Genomic DNA, 23,443 nt, shown 5'->3' on the forward strand with positions numbered 1-23,443 from the left:
TTCTCTGTGTTTTTATCAATTTATTTAAAGAACAACAAACTGGTGATCGCTTTAACTTTTTGATATGTGTTGATTTGAATCATGAGGATGAATTAGAAGAACTGCTGAGTCTTGAATGAGTCTTGCTTTGGAATTGAGGACTTCACTAGATTTTCTTCTGCCTTTTTTATTTTGTTCTAAGGGCTTGTTAGAGATAATGTGTAAGCGTGGTGTCAGCTCCCTAAAAAAAAGGTCAACAAGTCTGGGGTGTCCCCTCCCTTAAAAAAGGTCAACAACTCTGGGAAACGGGGGGGGGGGGGGTAGGGCCGCTGGAGGGATCTTTGCACCACAGCGCCGGATATGCTTAAGACGGCCCTGCTAATAACTAACAATTTCTGTCAAAACTAAGGAGACTTGTTTCCTGTATCTCATCATGGAACTACATCTAGCCAGACAGAACTAAGGGCTAGTAACCTTGGGAATCAGATTTTCCTCAAGAGCCTTCCAATTCTTGACATAGTAAATTCATCCAGAAAGGACACGGCTCAACATAAATCCTGACGTGTGATTCAGCTTAGACCTATCCAGTTCTGGCCCTCTACCCTTCACAAACAAGCAGACCCCGTTTCCTTGAGAGCTTAACAACATAAGCAGCCATAACCACAACTCCGGAGGAGAGGAGAGCAGGTAGGAGATATTTAAAACAAACACACAACCAAAAGCACCTTTTCTACTCAAACTAACCCCATGGTGAAGGGGAGGTCCCACTGGAAGCAGCAACCGTGTGCCTACACCTCCTTTTATCCCACATAAGGTTGGTGGACATTAGGTGTCTGGCTCAGGTCTCTGCGTGTCGTTCTCCCCATCCTCGCCTTCGCTCAGCTGCTGCAACTCCAGGCGTGTCTGACGGTTGCATTCCAACAGCTCCTTCAAGCGGGCGTGCAGGTGGTCGTTCTTCTCCTCCAGGTGATCCAAACAAGAGTTGATCTGGTCCAGCATAGAATTTATAGCTGCATATTCTGGTTGGGGAAAGCAGAGTGAGAGGGAGTAAGATGACCTGAGTACAAAAATCGGACCTTTTGTTCTACCATGAATTGACAGTGCAAAATTAAGTCAGTAGCCAGTGGCACCTACAAACAGAATAAGACCTGGGTTCAAGGTCCATATCAACCAGAGAGTCGCTAATTCAGGGGCAGGGAAGCAATTTCCCTCTTAATTCTGCTGGACTACAACATCATTTCTGCGGGACTTGACATCTTTCCGCAGGGCCTGCAAGACAGAGCTGTTCCGCCTGGCCTTTGGTTTGGACTCAGTCTGACCCTTATGTTTCCCTCCCCTTATGGTTTTGACTTTTAAAATGAGGCTGCATTTTAACCTGTATTTTAAATGGTTCCCCCCCCTTTTCTTTATTATGTTTTTACTGAAATTTTATTGGTATTAGCCACCCTGAGCCCGGCTCTGGCCGGGGAGGGCGGGGTATAAATAAAAATTATTATCATCATCATCATCATCCCAATGGGAGTCCAATACTTTGGAGGCCACAGAATCCACTTGAAACAGGTTGTCCGGCAGGCAGACACAGAAAGACTCAACCGTGGGATTTAACTGAATAGATCAAATCAACAAAAATGTACACATGGGGGGAAAACAGTTTTAAACCACCGTACTTGCAGCAAACTGCAGCTGTACTTGTATGGAAAATTATTCTAAAGTGTTTAAATCTGCCGTGTTACCAGGCAGAGACTTTAAAGAAAAAAATTGATTTAAATAATTTAAATCAATCAAACTGTCTCTGGGGACTTCAGCTCTAAGAGCCACAGCCAATGGTAAATGGGTACAGGATTGTAACCAGAGTTAGACTTGTCCTCCAAGCATGCACACATTTGCTGCGCTAAGAGTGAGAACAGTCAAGCTAAGACTTTCCCCTGACGTTATATCTTTCCATCTGAAGGGATTTGGTAGAGTTGCATGAAGTAAACCCTTCAACAATAGGAGTCCCCAACCCTGTCAGTCTGAAGATCCACTGCCCAGAAACAGTTTGACCAGACTATTATTATTTATTCTTTAAACTTCATATGAGGATCACAGGACAGTTTACAATACAAAAACACAGAAATACATAGCCTAGTAATAACAATAATAATAATAATTTATTATTTATACCCCGCCCATCTGGCTGGGCCTCCCCAGCCACTCTGGGCGGCTTCCATAAAAACCAAAAATACAGTAAAATATCACACGTTAAAAACTTCCCTGAACAGGGCTGCCTTAAGATGTCTTCTGAATGTCACGTAGTTGTTTATCGCTTTGACATCTGGTGGCAGGGCGTTCCACAGGGCGGGTGCCACTACCGAGAAGGCCCTCTGCCTGGTTCCCTGTAGCTTTGTTTCTCGCAATGAGGGAACCGCCAGAAGGCCCTCAGAGCTGGATCTCAGTGTCCGGGCTGAACGATGGGGGTGGAGACGCTCCTTCAGGTATACTGGTAGCAAACAAAAACAATACCACCACCCCTAGGCCATAGATTGTTTGGCCATAGGCCTGGTAGAAGAGGTATGTTTTCACCTGGTGCCTAAAGGCATGCAATGAAGGCTCCAGGTGAGCCTTCCTGGAAAGAGCAGCCCACAAATTGGAAGCCACTGCAGAAAATTCTCAGGTTGCCACCCTCTGGACCTCTTGTGGAGGAAGCACACAAAGAAGGGCCTCAGAGGATGATCTCAGGGTCCCAGACTGTTTATACGAGGAGAGGCAGTCCTGGAGGGATTGTGGTCCTGAGCTATTTAAGGCTTCATAGGTCAAAACCAGCACTTTGAATTGGGCCTGGGAACCAACTGACAGCTAGTTCACTTGGGCCAGGATCAGTGTAATATGTCCAGCCGCCTTGCCCCTTGAGCAATGTAGCTGTTGAATTCTGCACCAGATTTCTGAAGTTTCTGAACTGTCTCCAGAGGTGGCCCCACAGAGGCAGCCCCAGGTATAGTGCTGACCTAGAAGTTACCAGAGCACAGACAGCAGAAGTTAGGCTATCCTTTTTCAGATAGGGGAGCAGCTGGGTCACCAGCCGAAGCTGATGGAAGGCACTCTGTGAATAACTAAAACGAATAACGAAGCCTAGAAATCAGTAAGAATGGTTCCATATTTGTAATAATAATAATAATAATAATAATAATAATAATAATAATTTATTATTTATACCCCACCCTTCTGGCTGGGTTTCCCCAGCCACTCTGGGCTGCTTTCAACGGAATATTAAAATACAATAGTCTATTAAACATTAAAAGCTTCCCTTAAACAGGGCTGCCTTCAGATGTCTTCTAAAAGTCTGGTAGTTGTTCTCTTTGACATCTGGTGGGAGGGCGTTCCACAGGGCTGGTGCCACTACTGAAAAGGCCCTCTGCCTGGTTCCCTGTAACTTGGCTTCTTACAGTGAGGGAATCGCCAGAAGGCCCTCGGCGCTGGACCTCAGTGTCCGGGCAGAATGATGCGGGCAGAGATGCTCCTTCAGGTCTTCTGGGCCAAGGCCGTTTAGGGCTTTAAAGGTCAGCACCAACACTTTGAATTGTGCTGGGAAATGTACTGGGAGCCTGGACATAGTAGTTTTCTACAGGAAGGGATTATTGTTATTTAATATTGAAGAAAGCTAGACTATGGGGAGCCTGTACTTGTATGGTAAAGCGGCACAGGTTACTCAGCGAAGCACAAACCTGCTGTACTCCTAATGCTGCAATCCTATACGTGCTCTGTACCAGGGGCCAAATGAGTCTCTCTACCTGACTATCAGGACCCTCCCCGAACCGCACCCCTCGAGAACCCCGCTTCACCCGCTCCTTGAGCGTTTTTTCCTTGGCTGGAACGTGCCCTTGAACTCTGACGACTCTTGCTCGCCTGAGTAAGAGAGGAGCGCGTGAAAACCAGCCTGATGCTGCACACAGGTAGAACTGACGTTTGCGAGGGCCGGAGGGTTTGATCTCAGGTAAGTGCATGTAGGATCCCGCACCGATATGACTGAAGGCTTAGAAACTGCGCTATCAAACCCAGCCAGCGATTTAAAGGATGGAGGGCTGTGTTGAAAAGGGGACATGGCGGGAGGGGGGCGCTGCTGCTTTTGGAAGGCTTATCCGTGTTACCTGCCTCCCCGAAGCCATTGTGGTCCTCGCCGTCCTCCCGCTCCTCTTCCTCGCCCCTCCCCAGGCTCAGGTGCGGCTCTCCATTGGGGCCTGACATTGCTGCCCAGGCGAGCGCGGAAATCGCCTCCCAGGTTTGCAAAGCGGGTGGGTGTGTAAGGGGTTAAGCCCCGCCCCTTACTTCCCGGATGGAACGCGGAGACGCTGTTGCAAAAGGGCGAGCCACGCCCCCTTTTTCCCACGCTGTCAGCTTCCATTGAGCCCTCTAGCTAGGGCTTTTCAGCCTTGACGGAGCGGGGGAGAAGGAGAACCGAGCTGTCAAAAAGGAAGTAAACACCCCAAGTGTAAAAGTAAATAGTGTGTGTGGGATAGTACGTATTTTAAGTGACAAGCTTTATCCACTTTCAAATCTATACTGGATTTGAAACTGGTTTCACGTCCGTGCGTCCCCCACCAACAATTTAATTTTTATTGGTTTTCATTTTCAAAAATACAAATGCTGCTCAGAAATACAAATTTGTTTGCAAATGCTCACAGCAACTGAAGGGAGGAACAGCAATCCAAAGATAAGTTAGCAGAAATTGAAAACTAAATACTGTATTGACAGCCATTGAAGAAAACCCGAGCAGTTAATTTGCAATGTGATATGTTATGAGGTAGGATGTTAAACTGGAGAATACAGAAAAGCAATAGTTTAAAAACTGTTGGTATTTTGGATTTACATGTTTCACTTTCCGTCTCTTCACTACTAGTTGTGCATACCTGAATTAAAACTAAAAAATAATAAAGAATGGAGGAGAAGAGAATGACGAAGGGGGAGAGGAGGTAAAATAATCTGGATATGACAGACTGCATTATGCACTGCAGGTACTGCTCTGCCACGTGCTCCATCATTTGTGTAATTGATAAAATCATACCAAACCACATAGAAATTGCCGTGTTTCTTTTGTCCTCTTGCCATTTTAAATTTTTGTGTCTGTTAGAAATTGGTTTCATTTATGGAATTCATTATAGAATTTTAATTTCGTTTATTCATTTGCGTCTGTTAGAAATTGGTTGTTTTTAACTGCATGAATTTTTATTTGCTGTTGTTGTTTGTATTTGTTAATTTTTCATACTGTCCTTCATCTGAGGATCACAGAGGTGTAGCCAGGCGGGGCAGGGGGCACTGGGCGCCATACTGTGGGGGGCGGCACTTATCACGGGGCCTGCAGTGTGCCCAAGTCACGCATCTCTCCTGGGACTGATGTGGTGGTCAAAATGCTTGTGTCCACCTGCAGCCTCCCACTCTGCAGCTGCGGGGGAGGTGGCAGTAAGTCTCCATGCAGCGCCCTGCCCCAGCTTACCCCACGCAATGGGCAGTTCACTCTTCCCCTGGGTGCAGGGCACACACACCAACCACCCTGGGCACCTGAGGGCTAGCTACGCTGCTGCAAACAATGAAAAAAATAACACACTTCTTCTCCAGTTTTAAAGACCATGGATTGCTTAATTAGCCAAAGGTCTGGGAGAAGGCTTAGCGCCTAAATATATGTAGAGAATGTGCCAGGCGACCCTCCCTGGAAAGTGTTATGTACTGAAGTTCTCACCCTGGGCCAGCAGGGGGATACTGTAGATAGTTTTCACTCAGGTCCACATATGCAGATAAGGAATTGAAAGTGACGTTCAGTGATTGGATAGTTACAGAAAATGGTTACTGTTGCGTTGTAGTGGAGCTCTATATAAGCAGGCCGGCTGAACCCTTCAGCTCAGTTTTGTTCTGGCCTGTGAATAAACAAGAGCTGTTTGAAGAATCGCTGTGTCATCTGATATGTTCACCCACAGCTTAACACTGGCAACGAAGGTGGGATGGATGGACATCAGAGCACAGCCAGATGCGGCCACCCTCTGAATGAGGAGCCAACACAGAAAAGGCTCGTTCTAGTGTTGCCACCCTCGGGACCTCTCATAGGGGTCACACAAAGAAGGGTTTTCAATGATGCAGCGTTCAAGTTAGTTCATACACAGTGGAACCTCGTTTGTCAAGCATAATCCGTTCCGGAAGACCGTTCGACTTCTGAAACGTTCAGCAAACGAGGCGCAAAGGGCGGTCGGCAGAGTTAATGCAGGAAAAAAAGGAAAAAACCGCAGCGGAAGCCGTTTGACTTTTGAGGCGTGTTTGAAAATGGAAGCAATTACTCCCGGGTTTTTGGCATTCAGAAACCGAAACGTTCGGCTTCCAAGATGCTCAAAAACTGAGGTACCACTGCATTGTATTTTTATGCAATATATTGTATATTGATTAAAACATTGGTTTTAATTATGATTGCACAACATGCAGTGGTAGCAACTCCTGAGAAGTAAAATTTCACTTAGTGAAAAGTTAAAGCAGATTAAATGTGCTTTCAAGGTGTCACTATTGTGAGGTAGAGTTCAATCATCTGCTGGCAACTTTAGGTTGTCTTTGTTTGTTTTGCTTATTCCAGCTATATCCCACCTCTTCCTCCAAGGAGCTTGGGGTGGTGTCCATGGTTCTCCCCCTCTTTATTTAATTCCCACAACACTGTGAGGGTAGGTTAGGCTGAGAGGTAGCAACACACCCAGTGAGCCTCATAGCCAAGGAGGGTGGGTGTGGAATTTGAACCCTAGTCTCTCAAATCCTAGTCTGGCACTCTAACCAAAATGTGGGGTATAAATAAATATATTAAAAATATTGATGTTAATTATGATAATAATACCACACTGGCATATATGCAGATCATTTTTTCTACATTTGGGGTTATTTTGGGTGGTTGGTTTTTTTGTTCTGTTTTTACATTTGGGATCATTTTACATTCATTTTTACTGTGAAGTCTCTTCAATATATTTTATGAGAAGCAATTCATAGATAGACTCCAATAAGCGAACATTCACTGTGTTGCACTGTACTGCAGTACACTCATCACACTGCAGTGTTAAAGGAGATTATTAGGACTAGTAGGAAGCAATTTCTAGGGGGAGCTGCCAGCCTCATTTCCTGCGCCTTGAACTGAAAAAATCTGATCACCTTAATTGCACCTGAATTGACAGATGCAAGCGAATAGGCGGTCCCTGCAAGCATTGCAGAATCAATTTGGTGCCCTCCTGATGTTGGACTCTAACTCCCATCAGCCTCAGCCAGCGTGCATGATGGGAGTTGTAGTCCTACGTCACCATGTAGGCTGCTCCTGGCGAGGAGGTTGATGACGGAGGGGAGGAAAGGTCAAAATCTGTGACTTTGACAAGCCACGCCCCATCTGCTTAAATTATATGGTTATGGAGAGGGTGGGCACCAGGTGAAGATCGGAAGGGCAAGAAACTGTCTTCATAATTGGAAGCTGCACCACAAAATGCATACAGATCCCCAAACTGGAGGCCTTTTTTGTGTGTTTCTGAAGTTCCTCCTTTTGCAAAGAAGACAGGGAGGTTTATTTTGTCATGCTGGATTGTGCTTGAATTTTTATAGCAGGTTGCATAAACGCTCTTGCAATGCACGGGATAAGAGTTATTCTCAGTATCATAATCATAACCAACCCACTCATACCCACCTTAGTTTTATTTCCGAGTAAAGCATGCATAGGTAAAGGTAAAGGGACCCCTTATCATTAGGTTAGGTCGTGGCCAACTCTGGGGTTGCGGCACTCATCTCGCTTTATTGGCCGAGGGAGCCAGCGTACAGCTTCCAGGTCATGTGGCCAGCATGACTAAGCCGCTTCTGGCGAACCAGAGCAGCGCACGGAAACGCCGTTTACCTTCCCGCCGGAGTGGTACCTATTTATCTACTTGCACTTTGACGTGCTTTCGAATTGCTAGGTTGGCAGGAGCAGGGACTGAGCAACGGGAGCTCACCCCGTCATGGGGATTCGAACCATTGACCTTCTGATCGGCAAGCCCTAGGCTCTGTGGTTTAACCTACAGCGCCACCCGCATCCCTTAGTGAGAGTAATCCCCCTTAAAATGATTCAGACAGCCTGATTTGCCTCAGGATTGAAGACATTTTCACGTGAAGACATTTTCAGTTGTGTTTTCTTCTCCCTTTTTTATCGCTTTTTAAAAATATTTGTTGCTGCCGAATGTCATTTTCTTTTTCTAATTTATCTAAAATGTATAATCTATTGTTGAAGTCGCATACAAAGGATGAACAAGTTAAATCTGTGATGATAGATTGGGCAAGAGATGTGGGACATAACATAATGTTTGAAGACTGGGAAAGGTTGTGGAGGAAGGGGGTCAAGTTCACTCCATGTACGGTGTTAAAGGAAAATATTGTGAAAATGATGTATAGATGGTATTTAACTCCTGTAAAATTAGCAAAGATATATCACAATAGCGATAATCTATGTTGGAAATGTAAAGAAAAAGAAGGAACCTTTTATCATATGTGGTGGACCTGCCCCAGAGTGAAAGACTTCTGGGAGAAGATTTATAATGAATTGAAAAAAATGTTGAAATATACATTTATTAAGAAACCAGAGGCCTTTCTTCTTGGAATAACAGGTTTGGAATTGCCCAAGAAAGATGTTAGATTGTTTTTGTATGCCACAACTGCTGCTAGGATTTTATCGGCCAAGAATTGGAAAAAACAAGAAGTGCCAACTGTGGAGGAATGGCAGATGAGGATGATGGACTTTTGGGAGCTAGACGACCTGACTGGAAGAGTCCACGACCAGAAGGAGGAGGAGCACCAGGAAGAATGGATGAAATTTAAATACTATTTAGCTAAATATTCTAAGATAACTTAAATAGAAATACTTGCAAGTACCAGACTGGCTAAGGATTTAAATATGTGATGTTATAGAATAATATGTTTAAAGTTAAATATGAAAAGAAAGAAAGATGTTAATTGACTAAGTAAATCTTATGAGAAATTAGTTTTGGAAAACTGTTACAATGACATACATTGAAACTCAGCCAGGGGGATTCGAGGAAGTCACCTAACAATGTTAACAAAAGTGGAATTATTACAGTTAGGATTTATGTTTGTTTGTGTTTGTTATTAATTTGGAAAATTCAATAAAAATTTGGGGGGGGGGGGAGAATGTCATTTTCTTTTTCTGCATTATATTTCAGATCCCTTTCTGTATTTTTTTCATTTTAGTTTTTAACTTGTGAACCACGCAGAGGACTTTTTGTCGTTAGGTGGCATATGAATGAATATTGGAAAGAAATAAACAAACAAATAATGGGAAGAACCACGCTGAGAAATAGGTGGGCGATAAACCCAATTCGTTACATTACTGCGCAGCGCGGCGCATGCGATGCAATGCGATTTAAAAAATAAATAAACCAGTGTGGGGCTGCGCACGTGCATTTCAGGCCGGAGCTTCAAAAGCCTTGCAAATCTGGTAGGGGCCCTGTCCCTTTAAATCCCCTTTTGTTATATTCCTAAACTTCGGGACCCTCCCGCGCCGCTTTTTCCCCTCCGGAGAGCGAAGATGGCAGCGTCTTGCTGCGGTAGCTGCGCGAAGGGCTTCTGCCAAATTGCGCGAAGGGGTCTCCTGGTCTCCGTGGGGACCGGGAGCCGGGGCCGTTGCATCGCCTCCTCCGGTGCAGGCAGCTATGGGCGAGGTTGGCCCGGGGCAGGGAGACCCCTTCTGCTGGGGGCCGTCTTTGCCCTTGGGGGCGCCTTTGGCGCTTATCGAACCCTCCATCGCCGCTTCCGAGGCCAGAAGCCTCTCGCGAGGCAAGAGGCGTCCAAGGTGAGGCGGGAAGGGAAGCTGAACGGGGCGCTCTCCTCCAGGGAAGGTTTCTGCCGGCGCCTCTTTCGTTGCGCGGCTCCTGAATGGCAGCGGGTTGGGCTAGATGGCCACTGGGGGTACCCCTTCCCGACTCCGCAGTTTTGTGAAGCTCCCTTCCAGCTGGTAACAAAGGGAGCTGGCTTGGAGCGGCCTGCTCTGGCTGGCAATGCGTTTGGCACCAGCTTGGCCGCACGTGCCAAAAAGTGCAGTGCAATGCAGTTCATAATAATATACGCAGTGCTTTTTTCTGGGGGTACGCAGGGGTACGCATACCCTAAACATTTTGGGAATCTTTGTATTTTTGTCCATTTACTCTATTTATTTCTCCCGATTTGAACTATAAAATGGTGAATTTCTTGAGTCAAAATGAGAGTACCCCTAAATATATATATATATATATATTTTAGAAAAAAGTGCTGATAATATGTACCTAAAGCCTCTTGCTTCTCTGGGTGGAGGATAGAAAGAGAGGCAAGGGAGGGTGTGTAGAAACTTCTACTTTAATATGGGTGAAATTTACATTCATTGGTCCACCCACTTTTGCCTAAGACTGTCTGCAACTGGCCTGTGGCCCTCAGAAAGTTGCCCATGTGGAATTGTGGCCCTTGGGTCCACAGTGGCTGGCAGCAATGGCTCTGTTTCAGAGCAGGAGACATTCCAAGCTGTGGACTGAACCTGGGTCACAGCCCAGCCTAAGGTGGGTCATAGGAGCAGAAGGACCACCATACAGTTATATGTGGAGAAAGGTGTTTGGGCTAAATAAGAGTCCTGGGTCTGCAAAGGTTGCAAATTGCTTACTCAACCTATTGGTGGTCTTCAGCAAGTGAGTTTGGCTTGCAGACTGATCTCAGGCGGGTAGCAACAGCAGCATCACTGATAACATACTAATAAATGTACAAGTAAATTATTTTTTTAAATATTTCTCTGCTAGTTTAAAACTCTTTACCTGTTTCTGTGTTGTTTTCTCATGAAAATCAATTTTTTAAAATTCAAAAAAAAAAACAAAAACCCCAAAAACTCTTGCCATCCAGCAACACTCTTACCTTGTAAGCAGTTTAAAACAGCCGCCAGTGCAAACTGTTGTAGTTGATAAATAAAAGTGATTCTCCATTGCACCTGGAGGGGAAATGCGGATTTGAAAAGTTTGAGCATGAGGAACCAGGGCTTATTCCACTTATTTGGAATAGGGATAGGGAACAGATGAGTGTAAGAAGAGCTGTGCTCAATCTGGCTGATTCCGCATTTCCCTTTATGATGTGTGGTAAGTGGTAGACTAGAGTCAGTCAGTCAGTCAGTTTTATTGCACATAGCCAAAGGCTGCCGCGACGTACACAGAATCATTCAACAATTAAAAGAAAATACGCTGCATTAATACAAAAAACTTAAAACATTTATATTATCAAGACATTACCTTCTCTAGTCAGAGATATAAAAGTACCTTAATATACAGGTTAAGACATTAAACAATAAAATTTATAGGCTAAAATCATCACATGGCCACTAATATATTAAAAAATAATGTTAATCAATACAATGTGCAATTATATTCGGAGTTTGGTGATAAAGGTAGAATATAACTCGATGTAGATAGGGTCAAATAAATTCATCTCCTTTACAGTTGGGGGCTACCTTGGCTATATAATTTGCTCTAATTTTCCTAGCGGCAGTTGCAAAGAGTGCTACACGCCAGGTCACATTCTTATTTGTGTCTGCGAGGAGATATAAAAACACGTCAGAGGGGTTCTGGCCAGGGGACCTTGTCCTTATAGGTGCTAATGCATAAGGTCCTCTACTTCAGGACATCCCCTAATGCAAACACATTCGTTTATTGGTCTGCCTCTGTGTCTCTCATCACACTAGAAGTCAGGGTGGGATATCCAGTGAAGCTGAATGTTCAGGACCACCGGCGGAGAAAAAGAAGTCCCATCATGCAGTACATAATTAAACTAGGAAAGTCTCTTCCACAGAAGACTGTAATGGCCACCAACTTGGATGGCTTGAAAGCAGGACTGGACAAATTCACGGAGGATGCTATCCATGGCTCCCAGGCATGATGGCTATGCCTTGCTTCCACAGTTGGAGGCACTATTAATAATAATAATAATAATAATAATAATAATAATAATAATTTATTTGTACCCCACCCATCTGGCTGAGTTTCCCCAGCCGCTCTGGGCAGCTTCCAATTGAGTGTTAAAAACAATACAGCATTAAATATTAAAAACTTCCCTAAACTGGGCTGCCTTCAGATGTCTTTTAAAGATAATATAGCTGCTTATTTCCTTGACATCTGGTGGGAGGGCGTTCCACAGGGCAGGCGCCACTACCAAGAAGGCCCTCTGCCTGGTTTCCTGTAACTTCGCTTCTCACAGTGAGGGAACCACCAGAAGGCCATCGGCGCTGGACCTCAGCATCCGGGCTGAACGATGGGGGTGGAGACGCTCCTTCAGGTATACTGGATTGGTGCCGTTTAGGGCTTTAAAGGTCAGCAGCAACACTTTGAATTGTGCTCGGAAATGTACTGGGAGCTAATGCAGATCTCTCAGGACCGGTGTTACTTGGTCCCGGCGGCCTCTCCCAGTCACCAGGCTTTTGCTTTTGAATGCCAGTTGCTGGAGAATGCACTTGTGCTTGGGAGCTTCTCATGGGGGCATCTGGGTGGCCACCCTGAGAACCAGATGCTGGATGAAATGGACCCCCTTGGACTGATGCAGCAGAGCTCTTCTTTGTTCCTCAAAGTGGCCTGGGAGGTGCTGCCAGGAAGCCCCTCACCTCAGTAGAGAGCCAAAGCAAGGGTACTCAGGGTAGACTGCCCTGGCCGTGAGGGCTCCTTTAAGCTGTCGTAATAAGCAGCTTTTTGTAGCCTCTGCCTGTGATAAATGCTGCTTTTGGGGGGGGGGAGGTATTTCTTTAGCCAGATTAGTGATGCCCTTGACATCTCTGCCTGTTCAGCTCCCAGAGGAGAACCTGCAGTTGACCCTCTACCAGTACAAGACCTGCCCCTTCTGCAGCAAGGTCCGAGCCTTCCTGGATTATCATGGGCTGCCTTATGAAGTCGTGGAGGTGAATCCAGTCATGCGGAACGAGATTAAGTTCTCTGCCTACAGGAAAGTGCCCATTCTCCTTGCCAGCGCCGGAAGCACAGTGGTGAGTTTCTGGTTGGGCAATTTAAGCTCCTTGGTTTATTTTACCTGGTGTGCCTGTCGCAGGGAATGTAGAGAAGGGCCTAATATTCTAAGGGGATTCATAGTGTGCTTTAATTATAGATTTTTATATATTATATACCGTATTTTTCGCCCCATAGGATGCACCGGCCCATAGGACGCACCAAGTTTTTTGGGGGGGAAATAAAGGGAAAAAAATTATTTCCCCCCCCAGGCGCTTGTGGGGCTGTCTGTCCCCGGAGCTTGCGGGGCAGGCAGCGGGGAGAAGCGCTCTTCTCCCCGCCGCCCGCCTGCAGACCAGGTCCGCGGACAGCGGGAAGACGCACTGTGCCGCCTCACTGTCCCCGGAGCTTGTGGGGCTGGCGGCGGGGAGAAGCACGCGTCTCCCCGCCGTCAGCCTCCAAACCACATCGGGAGACAGCGGGATGGCGGCGTTCCGCCTCCCCGCTGTCCCCCGACCTTGTGGGGCTGGCGCTGCGGCTCTCCTGAAGCCTGGAGAGCGAGAAGGGTCGGTGCACACCGACCCCTCTTGCTCTCCAGGCTTCAGCGAAAGCCTGCATTCGCCCCATAGGACGCACACACATTTCCCCTTCATTTTTGGAGGGGAAAAAGTGCGTCCTATAGGGCGAAAAATACGGTATTTCATGATCAAGTGGGGTCTTGAACCCTGGTCTCCTAAGTCCCCGTCCAACATGCTAACCCCCGCTCCCCTGCATGATCTTTCGCTTTGGAAGTCTGAAGACAACTTCATTCACTTTTTTAAAATTAAAAAAAAATGGTCAAGCACCAGTGACCAATAACTGACTCGTTTTATTTGGAGCATGTAAGCTTGCATTAATTTTATTGATATTATCATGGTGTCTACCAAAGCAATGTAATGCATTAAAATACAGGATCAAAACCCTAAAGCAGAGCTTTCCAAACGTTTCATGTTGATGACACATTTTTTAGACATGCGTCATTTCGCAATACAGTAATTCCGTTTCACTAGCAAACTGGAGATTCAATTAACCTCTTTCCATCCCCGGGAGGAGCATAGGGAGCGTTCACACAACACATCTATAAACTGCAGCCAACACACTTAACATGTTGCGGCACACAGTTTGGAAAGCTCTGCCCTAAAGACAAAGCCTCTTCTAGGTTTGGTACCTACATGGATGGATCAAGTTTTTGTGTAACATTGTGCTTCGCTCTCTCCCCCCTCATCCCCCAGCAATTGAATGACTCTTCTGTGATCATCAGTGCATTTAAAAGCTACCTCGTTTCCAGGTAAGGGTTTTTAAAAAAAAGAATAAGATGCTGAGCTTATTACAAATAAAACCATCCTTATGTGTCTACAGATTGGTTTTTGTATCCCTTTCTGATGCTGCACTTTTAGGACTTGCTCCAAACACAAACTTGTCTGAAACTTGCCCCCCCGCCCCAATATGGAACCTAATCTTCTAAGGTAAAATAAGCTCCGGGAACAAAGGAATAGCAAACGGTCAGGCACTTTTTACTTGACTTGCTTTAGTTTTGTACACTGCTAAAACGATCGTGGAGATAGGACCCCACCATTCCAGAAGAACCATGGATACACACCTTTAACTAATAATGAGGACTGATTTTGTTGATATGATAAACACTAGCTTCAGATAAATCTTGTTGTACTCGGGGGGGGGGGAGTACTTTTATGTATGTTGCACTTGAAAAGTGAAAAATAAAGGTGTGCTTTAACAAAAAAGAAGCCATAATTAATTATTAGCTTCACCGCTGAATTGATTTGAGGCTGGATCCTAGTTGGGTGTTCCCCAGGTTGGGGTTTTGTGTGTGTGCAGCTCTTGAAACTAACAGATTACATTATCCATTTATGAAGCTCAGGATTTTATTTTTTGTTTCTTAGAATTCTTAAGCAATGCTGGGTAGTTTCAGCTAGTCTGCTGTATATTTTGGAAGGTTCACTTGTACGGACGCCATTTTGAACCAATATGGCAGACGGAACCTTTCAAAACAGCACTGCTTCTCTTGTTGTTTCTTCCAAGTTTTTGAGCAACACTAGGCACTTTCTGTTGGTGCCCAGAAATGATTGGTCAGAGTTAGTCTAACTTAGCCATTGTCTTATTTCAGGAGATGTTCTTATCGAACCCCTCTCCTTCTGTCACTGCCTGGTCATGGGATGGGGAGGATAGAATATAAAGTGTGTGGTTGTTCTTTGACGTCTGCTTTTATTTTCCTAGGAAGAGTTTGGGCGAGATTATGTCATACTACCCTGCTATGAAAGCCACAAATGACCGGGGCAAGGAGGTGATTGAGTATGGCAACAAATATTGGCTTATGCTGGATGAAAAGGAGACTCGGAATCTTTATCCTGTCAAGGAAGCAAGGGTGTAGGTATTAACACAGAGACCCTTCATTAGACAGCACAGTCTTGATCCTGCTGCCCCATGGACGCTATTGTATAAGGAAAAACAGTTATGCAAGCTGTCCTTTTGATTATCTGTGTGTTCAGAAAAGTATGGGAGTCCCCACCCAAATTATCACTTCAGAATGTGGGTGGGGATGGTTTGATTGCATGCTACCCTATCCCAAAAATCAGCTTATTAGAGAAAAATGTTATACAGTGGTACCTCGGGTTACATACGCTTCAGGTTACAGACGCTTCAGGTTACAGACTCCGCTAACCCAGAAATAGCGCTTCAGGTTAAGAACTTTGCTTCAGGATGAGATCAGAAATCGTGCTCCGGTGGCGCGGCCGCAGCAGGAGGCCCCATTAGCTAAAGTGGTGCTTCAGGTTAAGAACAGTTTCAGGTTAAGTATGGACCTCCGGAACGAATTAAGTACTTAACCTGAGGTACCACTGTACTAGGATCCTTCTTAGCAGGCTTCCAACTGATGTGGGAAATTCTTGACACAGACGAGCGTATGATATCAGCAATTGTGCTGGGATGTAAGGATTCCCGGGACCCCTGAGGTATCCTGCATCCAAGTTGTTCTGGGCTTTGTAAATCAATAGAAGAACCTCGAACCTGACTTGGTAGCAAATGGGCAGCAGGAGCAGCTCTTTTAACAGTGGTATCGCATGTTCTCACAACTAGAAGCTCCCACCAGCAATCTGGCTGCAGCATTCTGCACCAGCTGGAGCTTCTGAAACAGACCCAAGGGCAAACCCACCACGTGCACCAGAAGCATTTACTGCGTAAAACAATAAGATGGTAAAAATTTGAAATAAAATATATATGACGGTGAACTCAGTAATGTAAAACATTATGTGTATTTTCTTGTACTTGGTTGCCATAGTCCACAGTAAACATGCTCTACTTTTCTATAAACAAATTACCGTATTTTTCGCTCTATAAGACGCACCAGACCACAAGACGCACCTAGTTTTTGGAGGAGGAAAACAAGAAAAAAATATTCTGAATCTCAGAAGCCAGAACAGCAAGAGGGATCGCTGCACAGCGAAAGCAGCAATCCCTCTTACTGTTCTGGCTTCTGGGATAGCTGCACAGCCTGCATCCGCTCCATAAGACGCACACACATTTCCCTTTACTTTTTAGGAGGGAAAAAGTGAGTCTTATAGAGCAAAAAATACGGTATTTTGTCTTTTGGAAGCAGATTTCCCCCCGCTCCCCATCCCAAGTCTTGTGCTGATCTTACAATTTATTTCATAAAATGTGTGTGCAGTTTGATTGTAAGACAAAACAATCTCAGAGTGGTTTAGCTGTGATCTGCTCTTATCTGTGTTTTGGAATGTGGTGCTGGGATCAGCCACTGTGTTGTTCTTTGGATATTGTTAGACTCCAACTCCCATCAACACCAGCTAGCGTGGCCAATGGCCAGGTTGGGTGGAAGCTGTAATCCCAACAATACCCGGAGACACCACGTTGGCTTCTGATCTGTAGAACCATAGAATTGCAGAGTTGGAAAGGGACCCTGAGAACCATCTAGTCCAGCCCCCTGCAGTGCAGGAATAGGCAGCTGTCTCATACAAGGATCAAACCAGCAACCTTTATCAGCACCACATTCTAGCCAACTGAGCTATCCAGGCTAATAGTTTAGTTTTAAGGGACTTTACAACCTGGTGGCACCATTTATCTCCCCACCCGGCTTTATCCAGCTCTTTGTCGTCAATCCCATGTGCAAAAAACGTCTCGGCTTTTCCTGTCTTGTTTGCAGGGAGGAAATGAAATGGAGGCAGTGGGCGGACGATTGGCTTGTGCACCTCATCTCGCCCAATGTTTACCGCACGGCTGGCGAGGCCCTGGCATCTTTCGACTACATTGTACACGAGGGCAAGTTTGGCACAATCGAAGGCTTCTTTGCCAAATACGTTGGAGCTGCTGCAATGTTCTTCATCAGCAAAAGGCTAAAGGCCAGGTTGGCGCTTCTGAAATTTTAAGGCTCAAGAGTAACATCTCCATTTTATCTTCCACTTCTTGACTTCAAGGACAGCCAGACTGCTGTCGGTTGTTGAGGTTAATCAGGGGCGGCCCATCCCATTTTGCCCCATGGAGAAACCAAGTAGCAATTTAGTACGCAGGAACGCCCTGGCTCTTGCAGAACTTGGTGGGTGCCAATGCGTTCTCTAAACCATGGGTAGGCAAACTAAGGTCCAGGGGCCAGATCTGGCTCAATCGCCTTCTAAATCCAGCCCACGGACGGTCCGGGAATCAACGTGTTTTTACATGGGTAGAATGTGTGCTTTTATTTAAAATGCCTCTCTGGGTTATTTGTGGGGCTTAGGAATTTGTTCATTCCCCCCCCCAAAAAAAAATATAGTCCGGCTCCCCACAAGGTCTGAGGGACAGTGGACCGGCTCCCTGCTGAAAAAGTTTGCTGACCCCTGCTGTAAAGCATAACTGCCCAGCTTCTCCAACCAGGGGTGGGGGAAATGAGTGGCCGTGTCACATGCCAGAACACCTGCCGCTAGGGGAAGCAATGGGGCAGGCAGAGCTCTTCCTCTTGCACTTTTGCCACTGGGGTTCCTTGACATGGTTCCCTTTTATGTCCCTTTTATGTGTTTGACAAAGTCATTAACCTTAATGTCTGGCACATATTTAAAAAGCAAGTGGCCTTAGGGAGTCTTCCTGAAGTCAGTGAGATGATGATTCAGCATGATGTACAGCAACCCTCCAGCTTTATTTTGCTGAGTAATATGGGAACACATTTATATGCTAACTTCTTTATTTACTTGGCAGATTTTGTATCTCAACTTTTTTTGCCAAGACACCCAAACTGCTTTACAAATTTGAAACACTAAAAGAAAATAAAAATGGGTCCTTCTCATGCTGATTGAGAGCTGGTGGTACAAGGTCCCTGGCCTGAGCTTGTCTATTCGGTTCATATGTTAGTGGCCTTAATATTACACCTGATTGCCTCTGTTTGAATTTATGTTCTTGGCAGGACCTGATGGCTGATCTGTCTTCAGGATCAGCAGTCCCTCATCAGTTTGCTCAGGAAGGTTCAGTTTCCGTCCCACCTAGATAATCATAAAAGGATCCTAGATGGAATCGTATTCTAGAATAGACCCATTGCAATCAATGCTCAGGTCTAACCTAAGTCCATTTATTTCAGTGAATCCACTTTGAGTATGACTTAGCCAGAGACAGCCCTTTTTCTGTTATCCTCTTTAAGATTCAGAATCCTTACAAGGATACTGTGATATTGTCATAATGGGCAGATTTGGGTAGTATCCAATGGTAGCCCTATTAAATTAATGGACGTTACTAACTTTGGTAAGAACATAAAAGCCTTCTGCCTCAGGCCAATGGCCCATCAAGTCCAGCTTCCTGTTCTCACAGTGGCCAACGTTATGTCCATGGGAAACCTGCAAGTGCAACCTCGACAAGAGCACTCCCCTTCCCCACAACTGGTAACACTGATTAGAGTGGGTCTACTCTGAGTAGAACTTAGTTACCCATAACCCATTATTATGAACTGAATTCCAGCGTGTTAATTTTTTCCGTAACTCGCTTTGGGACTTCCTTGGCCTGCAGGAAGATTTGAAAAAAATCTAATGAATTGACTAAACTGATTGTATGTCTCTGTTTTTAGTTTCGTTGCTTCTTATCCCTAGACTTGGAAACTTAACCAAAAAAACAAAAAAAGTTTGCTGTTTTGCAAGCCGTGTCTAAGGTTGAAGAAATGTGAATGAAGGAAATTCATCAGTTGTGGAAGCTTTAAAGCCACCCCCCCTTCTCTCTCTGCAGGCACCAACTGCAGGATAATGTCAGGGAAGACTTGTACAAAGCAGTGGACGACTGGGTGGAAGCTGTCGGCCACCACAGGATGTTCATGGGCGGATCCCAGCCAAACCTTGCAGATCTGGTAAGAACCTGGCAAGTGGCCATTGGAAACCACCACCATTCTGGAGAGGAATGGTGGCAGGCTAGTCATTGACTGCTGACACTCCCATTGTTGTTTAGTCGTTTAGTCATGTCCGACTCTTCGTGACCCCATGGACCAGAGCACACCAGGCACTCCTGTCTTCCACTGCCTCCCGCAGTTTGGTCAAACTCATGTTTGTAGCTTCGAAAACACTATCCAACCATCTCGTCCTCTGTCGTCCCCTTCTCCTTGTGCCCTCCATCTTTCCCAACATCAGGGTCTTTTCCAGGGAGTCTTCTCTTCTCATGAGGTGGCCAAAGTCTTGGAGCCTCAGCTTCAGGATCTGTCCTTCCAGTGAGCACTCAGGGCTGATTTCCTTCAGAATGGATAGGTTTGATCTTCTTGCAGTCCATGGGACTCTCAAGAGTCTCCTCCAGCACCATAGAGATAATTAGGCAGTGATTAAAGGCAACCAAGGTATAAATCTTGATTGCCAAAACTCCCTTTTGAGATAGTGGGGACAGAGATTAACCGCTCATGCTCAGAAGACCATCACACTGGGAACAAATAAGTTTTCAGTGCAGGAGAAGTGGGGGAGTAGCAATATTGTCCAGTGACACTCATTGTTGTGTCATCCCATCCCCTGGCGGTGAATGAAATTTAGTGAGACATGCCGGTATATCAGACAAAAAGCCACAGTTCCAAATAATACAACAGGTACTTCAGTGTGAAAGATAAAACAGGGCGGAAGTAATTGTGAAATATACTCAGAGTCGCGAGGTGATTTCATGCTCTTTATTCAGCTCATAGTGGTGAGGAGGAATGAATGAATGAAAGTCCCCTCAAGGTATCTGCTTTATATACATTATTTACACAATGGGCTGCACGTGATTGGCTAATTCCGGAATTCTACTGTAAGCCAATCAGGTTGTGGATTCACTTCTATCTGGAGCATGATTGGGTGTTTCCTGCCAACCAATCATATTGCTGCATTGTTCTAGGACCAATCAGACTGCTTCATTCTGAATCCTATTGTTCTAGGACCAATCAGACTGCTGCCTTTTGGATCCTATTGTTCTAGGACCAATCAGACTGCTGCAGTTTGGATCCTATTCAACTCAGTACATAACACCCCTCCCCTCTAAGTTCCAGTCCTGCCCGGGAGGTCGCATTCATAGTCCTCGAGGTACGCCGGTGGCCTACGTGTGCGTTGCGGCCTGGGGTGTTCCCTGGTCCGGGGTTCAGGTTCTGGCTCATGTTCCAAGGATGCTGACTGTGATGGGCCTGTTTGGTCTGGTGCAACCGGCTCGCTCAGTCGTGGTTCTGGTTCCGGTGTCCTTTCGGCCTCGCGGGTCCTATCTGTATTTACTGATTCTGCCTCTCCTGCTGGCCCCTCCTGCTCTATGGGCCTCACTGCCCCTCTGTTCCCTTGGGACTCCTCTGACCTTTCCTCCTCCTGGTTTTCTCCCGGGAATCGTCGCCGTATCTGGTCGCAGTGGCGGCGCCAGCATTGCCCCCCATCCGTTAGCACCTCGTACGACACGGGACCAGTGACCCTGGTGACTGTGGCGGGTACCCATGCTGGGCCTGCCCCAAAATTCTTTGCGTACACTGGGTCCTGGGCCTCGAAGGTCCGGGGGTTCCTGCCTTCCCCCACCACTACCTCATCCTGAGCTCTATCGGGGTGAAGGCGGTCCAATCTGATTGCAAGGCGCCGACCCATTAGTAGTTCAGCGGGGCTCCGGCCAGTCGTTGAGCTGGGGGTGCTGTGTTGTGCTAGGAGGAATGTGGCAAGGCGGTACTCCCAATCCCCTTGCATCATGCGGCGAAGGGTGTCCTTGGTGGTCCGCACCATACGTTCTGCTTGGCCATTGGTGGCAGGGTGGAATGGCGCCGAACGGATGTGGCGGATGGCGTTCTGCGCTGTGAAGGTTTGGAATTCTCCTGACGTAAATGCAGTCCCGTTGTCTGAGACGAGAGTGTCAGGGAGCCCGTGGGTTGCAAACAGCCTGCGTAGTACCCGGATGGCTGCGGACGTAGAAGTGGACGGTACCAGTGCGACTTCCAGCCATTTGGTGTAGGAGTCCACCACTATGAAGAATGTTTTCCCCTGAAAGGGGCCAGCGAAGTCCACATGCAGGCGTGACCATGGTGCTCGGGCGGACTCCCAGGACTGGACTGGGGCCCTTGGGGGATCTGGGCGGGATTCTTGGCAGGCCTGGCAGTGTTTGACCCAGGCCTCTATCTCTCCGTCGATCCCCGGCCACCACACATAACTCCTGGCAAGGGCCTTCATTCTTACTACCCCTGGGTGTGTCTCGTGTAGGGCTGTGAGGACCCTTTTGCGGAGGGGCTGGGGAACAACGACCCTGCTTCCCCATAACAGGCACCCCTTGTGGGCCGACAGTTCATGTTTGCGGGTTGTGTAGCCGGCGAATTCTGGCCCGGGGCTGCTGCTGGGCCATCCCCTCCACACCCAGTCCAGGACCCGGGAGATGACCCTATCTTTCTTGGAATGGTGTGCAACTTCTTGTGCCTGAATGGGGCCGTCGGGAAGCAGCTCCAGGCTCATAACCTCTTGTGCAGGTGCTGGGTCGGGGCCTGTTTCCGGTAGTGGTAGCCTGCTGAGGGCGTCCGCATGGCCCATCGCCTTCCCAGGGCGGTGAATCAGTGCATACTGGTAGCTGGCAAGGAAAATTGACCACCTGAGGACACGAGGAGACAGCACTTGGGGGGTCTGCTTTTCGGAGGCAAACAAGCCAAGCAAGGGCTTGTGGTCAGTCACCACGGTGAAGGGCCGCCCGTACAAGAAATCATGGAATTTTTTTACTCCCTTCACGATTGCCAGACCCTCCTTGTCGATTTGCGAGTAGTTCCGCTCGGTTGCGTTGAGTGTCTGGGAAAAGTATGCCACCGGTACCTCTCTTCCATCCGGGAGTTGGTGTCCCAGGACAGCGCCAATGCCATAGGGTGAGGCGTCGCATGCTAGCACCACCGGCAGCCTCTCGTCGAAGTGTGCCAAGACCGAGTTTGAGACAAGCAAGTCCTTGACTGCCTGGAATGCGGCCTCCTGGCGCTGGCCCCACACCCAAGGGGCCCGCTTGTCCAGGAGTCTGTGTAGGGGCTCCGCTACCGCCGCCTTGTGGGGAAGGAAGGAATGGTAAAAGTTCAATAGTCCCAAGAAGGCCTGAAGTTCAGTCTTGTTCTTGGGCGCTGGGGCATCACAAATGGCCCGTACCTTGTCCCCAGTCGGGTGGACCCCTTCTGCGTCCACCATAAATCCCAGAAAGTCCACCTGAGGCACTCCTAGTAGACATTTTTCCCGCTTCACCTTGAGACCCGCCGTCTGGAAACGGTGCAGAACGGTGCGGAGGCGGTCCTCAAACTCCTCTGGTGTGGGCCCGGCAATCAACACATCATCGAAGAAGGGGGTGACGCCAGGAATCCCTTTAAGGAGAGAGTCCATTAGATTCTGGAATATGCCTGGTGCCACGCTGACACCGAATTGCAGCCGCTTTACCCTGAACGCTCCTCTGTGCGTCACAATCGTCTGTGCCTCTGCTGTGGCCTCATCTACTGGCAGTTGTTGATATGCTTGGGCCAAGTCCAGCTTGCCAAAAAATTTTGACCCAGCCAGGGTGGCAAGGACATGGCTGACCACTGGCACTGGGTATGCATGGGCCGTGAGGGCCTTGTTTATGGTACATTTGTAGTCTGCGCAGATGCGGACCGAACCATTCGGCTTGACGGGTGTGACGATTGGGGTTTCCCAGGGGGCATTAGGCACCGGCTCCAGCACTCCTTGCTCCACGAGTCGGTCCAATTCCTCGTCTATACGGGGTTTCAGGGCGAACGGGACCCGGCGGGCCTTGAGCCTGACTGGTCGTACTGCGGGGTCAAGCTGTAGAGCAATGGGGGGGCCCGTATACTGTCCCAATTTCCCATCAAAAACCCCCGGAAATTCCTTGCATATGGCATCCACGTCCACTTGTAAGGTAGTGTGGTTCACCCCGGTGACGGCTAGCCCCAGTGGTCCAAACCATGCCAATCCCAGTAAGCTAATGTAGGGGCCCTTGACCACAAGCAAGTCCAGTTGCCGTGTCCGCCCTCGGTATTGCACCCTGAAGGTCCCCACCCC

General features: G+C 47.1%; 2 protein-coding genes and 1 long non-coding RNA gene across 4 annotated transcripts in view; 1 reads left to right on the forward strand and 2 right to left on the reverse strand.

The window, feature by feature from the left end:
* On the reverse strand, window positions 1-4,267 carry BBLN (bublin coiled coil protein). The gene is made up of 2 exons (XM_083597472.1): window positions 4,104-4,267; window positions 1-998 (listed from the first exon to the last, which is right to left on the reverse strand). Exons 1-2 carry the CDS (start codon window positions 4,198-4,200, stop codon window positions 805-807), a joined length of 291 nt encoding a protein of 96 aa, XP_083453598.1. The 5' UTR covers window positions 4,201-4,267; the 3' UTR covers window positions 1-804.
* Window positions 3,929-23,443, forward strand: part of PTGES2 (prostaglandin E synthase 2) — a 24,292-nt gene continuing 4,777 nt past the window's right edge. Inside the window, exons 1-6 of one of the 2 annotated variants that reach the window (XM_083597397.1) lie at window positions 3,929-3,949; window positions 12,788-12,982; window positions 14,213-14,268; window positions 15,216-15,365; window positions 17,155-17,355; window positions 19,188-19,305. In XM_083597397.1, coding sequence (XP_083453523.1) covers window positions 12,911-12,982; window positions 14,213-14,268; window positions 15,216-15,365; window positions 17,155-17,355; window positions 19,188-19,305 — 597 coding nt within the window. In that variant the 5' untranslated portion in view covers window positions 3,929-3,949; window positions 12,788-12,910. Of the gene's footprint in view, window positions 3,950-9,499; window positions 9,797-12,787; window positions 12,983-14,212; window positions 14,269-15,215; window positions 15,366-17,154; window positions 17,356-19,187; window positions 19,306-23,443 lie in introns of those variants that run through there. The other variant, XM_083597396.1, reaches the window with a different exon arrangement.
* The window catches only part of LOC310754967, a 26,040-nt gene continuing 20,741 nt past the window's right edge, over window positions 18,145-23,443 (reverse strand). The window contains exon 2 of the long non-coding RNA XR_014544117.1: window positions 18,145-18,457. This is a non-coding gene — a long non-coding RNA (uncharacterized lncRNA). The remainder of the gene's footprint in view (window positions 18,458-23,443) is intronic.

This window comes from Podarcis filfolensis, assembly GCF_964270895.1.
Source record: "Podarcis filfolensis genome assembly, chromosome: Z".
NCBI lineage: Eukaryota > Metazoa > Chordata > Lepidosauria > Squamata > Lacertidae > Podarcis > Podarcis filfolensis.

What these genes read in the sequence shown, in the direction of transcription:
- BBLN (XM_083597472.1), bottom strand. Translation starts at nt 4,200, where the DNA reads ATGTCAGGCCCCAATGGAGAGCCGCACCTGAGCCTGGGGAGGGGCGAG. An exon ending in CAATGGCTTCGGGGAGGCAG is followed by an intron (nt 999 to 4,103) that starts GTAACACGGATA and finishes TTCCCCAACCAG; the next exon opens with AATATGCAGCTATAAATTCT.